Source organism: Entamoeba nuttalli (genome assembly GCF_000257125.1).
Source record: "Entamoeba nuttalli P19 unplaced genomic scaffold asmbl_2827, whole genome shotgun sequence".
Classification (NCBI taxonomy): domain Eukaryota; phylum Evosea; order Mastigamoebida; family Endamoebidae; genus Entamoeba; species Entamoeba nuttalli.
In genome coordinates, this window is record NW_008575630.1 from 1 (window position 1) to 9750 (window position 9750).

Consider the following 9750-nt stretch of genomic DNA (forward strand, 5'->3'; position numbering starts at 1 on the left):
TTTTTATATTTTATTATTTTAAATTAAAAAAAAATTATTAAAAAAACTATTAATTAAAAGAAAGATAATGAAAATGAAGTTGAAGTAAAAGGTGTTGAAAATGAAGTAAATTTTGGTATTAATGAGAGATATAATTCATTTGGAACAGAAGAATTTTCATTAATAAATACATTATTATCTTTTGAAGACCAAGTTAATTGATATTCATCAATTTTTATTTTTATTAAATCTAATACTTTTTTTTTAAAATCTTTCATTAATTCATTTGGAAAAGTGGTAATTTGAATTGTTTCAACACTACTTGAAAGTCCTTTAATAAAAACTGTGACAATAGGATATTCTTTAATTATTGTTAATGTGTTATTATTTTTTTTAATAAAGACTTCAGGAAGGGAAGTAAAGTTAAATTGATTATTTAATTTTTGTAATGTTGATTGATATAATTGATCAATAATAATAACATCAAAATCTAATATAACTTGTGAATTAATTAATGTTGGAGAATATACTTTACCTATTGATTTTATTTGTGAAGGTTGAATGAGAGGTATTGATGTATGAAATACTTGTTGAATTGAACTTAGAGGTTTTCCATCAATACACATTTGTTTTGCAATTCTTAGTCGACGTTGAATATCAATAAAAAAGTCCATTGAAACCACTTTACAACCTTGAAAAGTAGTATTAGGTTTCATTATTAATAAATCATTGATTAATTGAAAAAATTCAAATAAATCCATTAATAAATTTTAATTATTTAATGTTAGTTTTTTCTTTTTATTTTTATTTTTTAAATTATTTAATAATTTACTTCTAATTTTTTTTTATTTATATTCTTTTTTGCAATGGAAGTTAAATATCGTTTAATGAATCAAGAAGATTGGAAATCCATAAAAGAAATGGTATGTCAAGCATGGGAAACCGATAAATATCTTCCTGAATATCTTGTATATATTTATTGTGAAGAATATTGTTCATATTGTTATTTACATTCTAATTATTGTATAGTTGCTGAAGTAAATGAGAAAGTAATAGGATTTTTAATGGGAAGGGATCAATCCATATTTAAAAAAAATAATATTTTGGAACAAAAAGTTAAAGAATTAAAGAAACAACTTCATTGTTATCTAGAAAGCTCTATTCTTATTAATTCAATTGAAAAATATTATGAAGAAGCAGAAAAAATAAACCAAAAATCAAATAAATCAATTCAAAATGAAGTTGTATTATTTATTGTAAATAAAGAATATCGTAAAAAAGGAATTGGGAAACAATTATTAAATGAATTTATTAATATTCTTCAAAAAACAAACCAACATGATTTTTATTTAATAACAGATACATCATGTAATTATCATTTATATGACCATTTAAATTATATTCAAATAAATTCAATTTTTTACCCATTTAAATTATCTAATTGTGTATTAAATATAACTATTTTCATCTACATACACCATTTCTAATTGTTGAATGAATAAATAAACAATTATTTGAATTATTTTTTGTTATTGTTTAAATTTTTGTTACATAAAAAAAAAGAAAGTTTATGAAACAAAGTCAAAAACTATATAAATAGTAATTCATTTATTATTTTATACAAAAATGAAATTTAATGAAAAATTGAAAAAAAAAACATTCATTACTAACATCTTTCAATGAGTTGCAATAAAAATGCTTTTAAAAAGTATATTCCAAATCTTAAATGTTTGGTTTTATTTAATACATTTTTATTTTTATTAAATATTGTTAAATGTATTGTTATTACTAAAAAATTTTTTGTGTATTAATGTTTTTAGGTAGTTTGTTTTGTACAATGCTCTCTATTTGGGGAGTTATTTTCTTAGTTATACTTTGTATTTTTGCTGATAGTTATACTGTAAAAAAAGGAAAGATGTTAAAAGATGATTTTGATTTCCCTCTTTTAAGAATCAATCTTGGTGTAGCTGCTGGATTGTATGGGCTTTTTGTGATTGGCTGTGGAATATGGTCTGTTATTCTTATTATAAAACAAGTTCACTCAGGAAATAAAGTAGAGTATTATTAAATGAAATTTTAAAATGTGTTTTTGTTCATTTAGTTATTAAAAACAAACAATCACATCACCTTTAGAATGATAAATTGGTGTTAATCCCATCTTCATCTCTTTATTTTTATTCTCTTTCTATTTTGTTTTCTTCTTTGAACATTATATCAAAAATTACTCTTACATAACAACAAAATAATTTATTTAATTTAATTGTATTCTTTTGTTATTTCTTTTTCTTTTTATAAAAATAGTTTGTTTTTTGATATTATTTAATTATCAAAAGATTTCTCTTCTCGTTTCTTTAGAATAGCATACTTATTTACTAAATCAATTTTTATCACCTTCTTTATAGTTTTTACTGTTTATCTTGGTTGTTTATCATAATTGTATTATTCTGTTATTAGTTTTCTTATTTTTACCAAAATAAACTTTCAGTAATTTCGATAAAAATCCTTTGTTTCTTGATAAGAAATATTTTGGATGAATAAAAATAAATTAAATATATGTAAATTGAGCTTGTTTATTCTGACATACAGAGTTTCTAAAAATAATTGTCATGATATCATTTGTGTTCTTTAAATTAAAGTCTAACAATATATTTATTAATCAATACTCGACAACATTAATAATGACAATAACATTTATATATCTTTTCACGAATACCTTCATGAAAAAATCGAAAATTAAATAGTTTTAAAATATTTTATTAATACCACCAATAAGAGTCTTTTATTATTTGTATTCTAATTAACTTATCTAATTCTAATTGTACAAAAAGAAATATATACAATACTGTTTTTAAAATATATAAAATTATTTCTAGTACTTATTAAATAAAAATCAGAAATCCATTAATATCCTAATCGTTGATAAAACAAAAATTATTAACAAGAGTAATGATTTAGAATTGAAAACTATTTTGAATGCATTATTATATTTAATCTACAACTCAATTAAAAATATTTATTATCTACTATATTACTTTCTCATAAAGTGTTATAAACTTATGTACAAAGTGAGTTCTTGAGTGAATATCAAATAACAACTTTTTTAAAACAACATATGAAAAAAAAAGAAGGTTATAGTATTTTTATTCACTACAAATGATAAATTATTTTGGTGTTATTTTAGGTAAGGAAAATAAGACATTGTAATACTAATAAATACACCCTTAAAAGAAATACTTAATTATCATAAATGCTATAAATGACCAAATAATATGATAAAAAGAAAAAATAAAAATGAAACTTAAAAAGAAAAAAAAAGAAAATGTCTTCTCGAAGAAGTACCACTCCATTATCTCCAATAGCTTTCAATGAAAGTTATGCAGAGAATTGGGCCCATCATATGGTAGAAGACCCAAGTTGCCCTGAATGGTTTTTACATCATAAACATATGTTTGTTTATACATTAGCAGGAAAACCTGCATTTTCACGATATGGGAATGATATTGAATTAGCACCATTTATGGCAACATTATTAGCTATAACAAGTGTTGTAAATGATAATAATGATGAATTAAAATATGTAAGAAGTAATGAACATTTATATGTTTTCTTAAATAAAGGACCATTACAATTTTGTTGTGTTTCTAATACAAAAGAACAACCAGAAATTATAATAAAACAATTACAATTTTTATTTTGTACTATTTGTAGTATAATTCCATTTCCATCAATTCAAAATATCTTTGATAAATCATATGGAACAGATTTTAGAAATGTTATTGGAGGAACATATAATCAAATGAAATGTGCTATAAGTCATGGTAATATGTCATCAGGACTATTATTTAATGCATTTGATATTGAACAATTTCCAACAACAATAAGAAATTATTTAACTGAAAATATTCAAACAATTGTGTCACAAACAAATATTGAATTATTTAAAGCAAATAATGATTGTATTTTATTTTCTGCTTTAATTTCAAATAGTAAAATAGTAGTATTAGGTAAAAGAAGTGCTAATCTTACCCCAATGGATTCACAAGTTTTAATTTCATTTGTACGTTCTATTTCATCTAGAAAGACTATTTCTTGGATGCCATTATGTTTAAATGATTTTAATGAAAAAGCACAAATTCATGTCTTTGTAAAATATATTACAACATCATTTTCTATTGTTTTAGTTGCTACTCAACCTACATCAATGAATTATTTAACTAAATGTTATAAAACATTTAAACATACAATTAAGCAATCTAAGTTTTGGAATCAAATTGAAGCACCAACACCAACTGTTTGTCCATATATTATTAAAAATGAAATTCTTCATTTTGTTGTATATTCAAAAAATGATAATCAAGTATTTATGTCTCCATTTACTATTCATACAACTCGTAAAGAACAAAAAAGATTATTTAGAATATATGAAAATTTATATATTGGTCTTACTAAAGATAAACTTAAACAAGAAATGTTTGTATTTGATGATGAAATAATTGTAACTGTAGAAAATAATACTCATTATGCTTTTATTACTTTTAGTAAATTCCAAGAAAACAAAGTAAAAATGATGAAAACAGCAACTGCTGTTTTATCTTGGGCAATTAAAGAAGATTCATTATGGATTAAAAAGTTTGCTCAATTTTCTTAAATTAATTCATTTTAATTATTATTTTATTATTACAATTTATTATTTAAAATAAAAATTATAGTAAAACTATTAATTTATTATATAATATTTCATCTTTCTATTAAAGTAGAGAATATGAATATTCAATTTACTTATAATATTATTTGTAATCAACATTGTTTATTTAGTTCAGAAAAAATTGACTCACCACTAGCATTTATTGTTGTACCTGGTAATCCTTCTATTATTGAATTTTATAAAGAATTTTCATGTGCATTAATAGAACTATTTAATTATCCAACAATTATTGTTTCTTTATGTAAAAATGGAGAACATTCACTTGGAGTTCATCAAGCAATTCATTTAAAAATTCAATTTTTCAATGAAATATTTCAGAAATATCCAAATACTAAATTTATTATTTTAGGACATTCTATTGGTAATTATATTACTTTACAAGCATTACGTCAAATAGATCAATCTCGAATTGTTGGCTATTATGGTTTATTCCCTGCACTTATTAATTTAAAACAATCTTTTTGTACTTTATATAAAATAATTACTTACTCTCCTTTTATTATTGCTTGTCTTGCTTTCTCAACACATTTACTTCAACTTTTACCGTTATCTTTAATAACTTTCTTCTTTTCTTTAGTTACTGATGTTCCAAAACAATATATTCCAATACTTAAACATCATTTAGACCCTCAAATGACTGGTCAAATGCTTTCTTTATGTAAAGACGAAGGTATTCAAATTAAAGAATACCCTGATGATTTTATTCAATTCTTAAACTCTTTTCATTCTAAACTTCATCTAATCTATGGTAAAAATGATGTATATGGAAATGAGAATGTTGCTCGTGATATGATGCAACGTTGTCCAGAAGCTCAAATTACTATTACTGATATTTTACATGCTTTTGTTCTTGGATATGTTCAAAATGTTATTGAGGTTATTTCTCCAATGCTAAAAGAAACAATTCAATTGTTTGAGCATCAAATGATAGAAGAATAATTATATTCCTTTTTATAATATATTATTTTATATTCTTTTTGTTTTGATAATTATTGAATAAATCATAAAAATAAACAAACAAAGCCTTTCTATAAAAAATTTATTCATCTCCTTTTAATAACACAACCAAAAATTCATTTATTCATTACAAATTAACACTATAAAATAAAAGTTTGTAATAATAAAATATACATTAATTCTCTACTAATTTCATATCTCATTTCATTGACTTTTAATAAATAAAATTTTTAATTTAATAAAGTTGAAGAGACTCTCACATCAGAAAGTATGTGTAGTAAAAAACATCTTAAAAACTCTAGAATAAAGTCTTTTACTTTTAATTTCTTGATATCTTGGTACTTTAACAAAAGACCAACTAATGTATATAATACTTCCTTGTGAAACATTTCATAAAATATTAAAAAAACAACTTTATTGCTTCTTTACTAAATAATTGTCCAATCTAAACATTATAATTACTTAGACTAAACAACTTAACAAAAACAAGTCTTTACTTATTAAATTACTACATCTTACAAATAGTCTCATAGTGTTATTAAGAATTAAAAATGTATTGATAATATTAGGATTATTTTAGTTAATGAAAAAGTACTTCAAAAGAAGAAGCAAATAAAGTACCTAAATGAATAAAATGAAAAATAAAAACGATAAAGCAATTAATAGTACAATTAAATAAATAAACCATTAACAATGAACAAAAAATGGGTGATTGAAATAACTATTCCAATCGATTCTTATAGATTCTTTTTGAATTAGACGTGAAATAAGATTCCTTAATAAACTTAAATGAATGTCGTTGTTAACCTTTTGAGGAAATACTACATGAGGGATCTCATTTCTTAGAGTTTGTGAGGTATTAGTTTCATTAGGAAAACACCCACAAACCATTCTAAAAAGCATTACACCAACAGAATATAAATCACTCTTCAATGATGGACTAGAATTATTATAAATTTCTGGACCTAAGTATAAAGGAGTTCCAACTTTAACATGCTCTTTACCACTGTTAATAGCACGACAAAACCCGTAATCAGCTAATTTAACTTGAAGATTAAATGGGAGTTCTGCCTTTGAACCAGGAATAGTTGTTAATAAAATGTTATCTAATTTAATGTCTCTATGAACCATCATCTTTTTATATAATAAATACTTTAACCCATCATTAATTTGAGAAATAAAATAAACAATGTCTTCTTCTTTTAAATCATGAGTGTTTATATATTGAGCAAGAGTACCAAAGTTACAATATTCCATTACAAGATAATAATACTTCTTACTTCTATTAGCCTTGATTCCAAGCCTAGAGGCAAAAGACTCCGATGACTCAATATAATCTACTAATGACATCAAATTAGGATGATTTAATAATTTCATTGCTCGGGCTTCTCTTTGAAGAATATCAGCCCTAGATGATTGTTTCATAGCATATATAACTCCATTACGTTCAACTTTAAGAACTAACCCAAAAGCCCCATTACCAATAAATTCAAGAGGGGTATAATTATCTAAAGACCCATGGGGTAATTGTTGAAACTCATAACACCGAAATAGAAATTCAGAGTTACTTAACTCTTCAAGAGAAACTAACTCTTTATTTTGAATAAATTTCATAACTTGACCAATAAAATAAGTATCTGATTCATCTTGGGGAATCACTTTAGAAACAATATCATTTATTAACGAAAAAATAGAAGGAGTAGTTTTTGTAATATTCATATTTGGAAGAATAGTCATTGGTAAGACAAATGCCAATGGAGAAAGTAATAAATGAGGAATAGGAGATGATGGACTATCACAACGAGACTTAAAACAGGTTGAAATAGAATCTTGCATGAAAACTAAAGATTGAGAAGATACATGTGCAGGAAGTATAGTAATGGCTTGAAGAATATAACGAAAATCTGCTAAGAAATAACGTGCTTCATCTGAAGTAATCTTGTTATTCATTCTGTCTTCAAAAGAAAAAGAATCATTACAGAGAATAAAAATTTGATGTTCTGTTTGATAAACAGTATCAATATGAAGGAGTGGAAGAGAACTAACATGTTTGATTGATTGAAGTCTTTTAATAACTTGGTTACATTTCTTTTCATTTTGAAATGAAGAGGTAAAAATGTCTATATCCAAATTAATGTCTCATACTCTTTTTGAAAAGATAAATAAAATAAGGAAAACAAACTAAATAATGTAAATTGTTTAAAACTAGAGTCATTTCTAAAAACTAAAGAAACCTCACCATATTTTAATGACCCAACCAATAAGTCTTTAGTTTGAATGATTTCAAAATTAACTCCAACACTCATAGTGAGAAAGTGCTCAACTTGTACTTCCATTATTAATAAAATATGACAGTTTTAAGATTAAATCATTTCCTTTTTAAAATCTTATGAAAGGATAAAAATTAATGGCTTCATGTTATTTATGCTTTTTCTTTTCGTTCCACAGTTTTCTTTTTTCATATTTTTTAATGATTTTTTTTTTGTATTGTCCAATAAAAGTGTTTAAAAGGATTTTTTTCCATTATTCGATAAAACTTTATTAGTTAAATATAAGAAATAAATTAGAATGAAAAGGAAATTAAATTCATAACAAAAATTATTTTTGACATGACTTTTCATGTCTTGTTTTTCGGGATTAATAAAAACAATAGCTAATTTTAGTTATGGAGTTTAACTTCTAAATAAAGGTCTTTACAAAAAATAGAAAAGAAAAAAAAATAAAAGAATCAGAGTTAAAATTTATCTTCATAAAATAAAAGATTATTTTGGGTCAATGTTTTTAGGGAGTTTATAAATTAACAATTTTGAGAAGACTTCAATAAAATTAAAACTAATAAGAATCAAATAAGTTATTGAACCAAATTCTTATCATTTCCAAGAAAATATAAGGTTAATAAATAAGATGCAAATTTTGATATTTCTTTATCTTCAGAAGGAATATATTTTTCTAACACAGAAACAAATTGGTGATGATAGAAAATAGGAAGAAATGGATTTTTTTGTTGATCAATTTCATCTCCAGCAATAAATATTTTTAATATTGTAGTTAAGTATAATTTAATCATTTCTGGATCATCTGCATCAACTGTTGTTAATGGTATACAATTTTCTTTTGGAGTATATAATTCAAGAATTAATTCATTAGGAAGAATAGAAGACAACGATATTAATTTCCAATAAATTTGTTTTTGAATTGTTTGATTACTAATTGAATCATAACACTGAATTACTTTTTGCATTATGCCACATTTAATAAATCCTTCTGCAATATTTTGTATTGAAGTAAATAGATCAATAACAAACCATGTCTTTTCTATTAATTTTTGTTTTAAATCATCTGATGATTCTGAAAGATAATAGTCTAAAGTTCTCTTTAAAACATCTACCCCTCTATTATCTAATATTTCAACTAAATATATTTCTGTTTCTTTAGAACAATATAATTCTAAATATTCCATAACTTTATATAATAACTTCCCATTTTTATAATTACTAATTTGATATATATCTTTTAATATTTCATTTTCTTTATAATAAATTACTGTGTCTTCTAATTGTAATAATAAATACCCACAATTTAATATACTCATTATTATTTCTTCATTTTCTTCTTCTTTTAACCATTTAAATGGAATTATTCTTTTATATATTTCTAAATTTTGAATAATATTACATCCTTTACACAACTCTTCTAATAATGAAATTATTTGAATTTTTTCAGTATTGTTTATCTTTATATCATTAGTTTTATTTCTTATCATTTCAAATCCTCCTTCTTTTTGAAATCCAATAATATCTGATTTAATATTTTGTTTGAGTAAGTGATAATCTTCATCATTTCCATTCCCTAATGTTATTCGTTCAATTATCTCTTTCATTTTTGTTTTCAGTTCAAATATTCTAAAACCCTAATTCTTTTTAATTATTTTTTATTTTGTTATTGTTATAAATCCATTAAGAACAAAAATTGTTTTAAAGAGTATGTTAAGAACAAAACAAAACCATATTTGATTTATGTGATTGACTTTTTGGAAATATTCTCTGTACCTCACTTACTATATAGGAAATTTTCTAACTGAACCAAAAATAATTTCCAAAAAAAATAAC

At 23.0% G+C, this 9750-nt stretch overlaps 7 protein-coding genes across 7 annotated transcripts; 4 read left to right on the forward strand and 3 right to left on the reverse strand.

Annotated features, from left to right (window-relative positions):
• Window positions 1-53: 53 nt before the first annotated feature.
• ENU1_043360 (hypothetical protein) lies at window positions 54-740 on the reverse strand (the record flags this gene model as incomplete). Its single annotated transcript, XM_008857612.1, has 1 exon — window positions 54-740. One exon carries the CDS (start codon window positions 738-740, stop codon window positions 54-56), a length of 687 nt encoding a protein of 228 aa, XP_008855834.1.
• A 105-nt stretch (window positions 741-845) lies between these two features.
• On the forward strand, window positions 846-1466 carry ENU1_043370 (acetyltransferase, GNAT family protein; the record flags this gene model as incomplete). Its single annotated transcript, XM_008857613.1, has 1 exon — window positions 846-1466. One exon carries the CDS (start codon window positions 846-848, stop codon window positions 1464-1466), a length of 621 nt encoding a protein of 206 aa, XP_008855835.1.
• Window positions 1467-1638: 172 nt separating this feature from the next.
• ENU1_043380 (hypothetical protein) lies at window positions 1639-2061 on the forward strand. Its single transcript, XM_008857614.1, has 2 exons — window positions 1639-1707; window positions 1800-2061. The coding sequence occupies exons 1-2, from the start codon at window positions 1659-1661 to the stop codon at window positions 2045-2047; spliced, it is 297 nt and encodes a 98-aa protein (XP_008855836.1). The 5' UTR covers window positions 1639-1658; the 3' UTR covers window positions 2048-2061.
• Window positions 2062-3298: 1237 nt separating this feature from the next.
• ENU1_043390 (sand family protein) lies at window positions 3299-4627 on the forward strand (the record flags this gene model as incomplete). Its single annotated transcript, XM_008857615.1, has 1 exon — window positions 3299-4627. One exon carries the CDS (start codon window positions 3299-3301, stop codon window positions 4625-4627), a length of 1329 nt encoding a protein of 442 aa, XP_008855837.1.
• Window positions 4628-4741: 114 nt separating this feature from the next.
• ENU1_043400 (hypothetical protein) lies at window positions 4742-5623 on the forward strand (the record flags this gene model as incomplete). Its single annotated transcript, XM_008857616.1, has 1 exon — window positions 4742-5623. One exon carries the CDS (start codon window positions 4742-4744, stop codon window positions 5621-5623), a length of 882 nt encoding a protein of 293 aa, XP_008855838.1.
• Window positions 5624-6328: 705 nt separating this feature from the next.
• Window positions 6329-7947, reverse strand: ENU1_043410 (protein kinase domain containing protein; the record flags this gene model as incomplete). Its single annotated transcript, XM_008857617.1, has 2 exons — window positions 6329-7761; window positions 7824-7947. 2 exons carry the CDS (start codon window positions 7945-7947, stop codon window positions 6329-6331), a joined length of 1557 nt encoding a protein of 518 aa, XP_008855839.1.
• Window positions 7948-8492: 545 nt separating this feature from the next.
• ENU1_043420 (hypothetical protein) lies at window positions 8493-9521 on the reverse strand (the record flags this gene model as incomplete). Its single annotated transcript, XM_008857618.1, has 1 exon — window positions 8493-9521. The coding sequence occupies one exon, from the start codon at window positions 9519-9521 to the stop codon at window positions 8493-8495; it is 1029 nt and encodes a 342-aa protein (XP_008855840.1).
• Window positions 9522-9750: the final 229 nt, after the last annotated feature.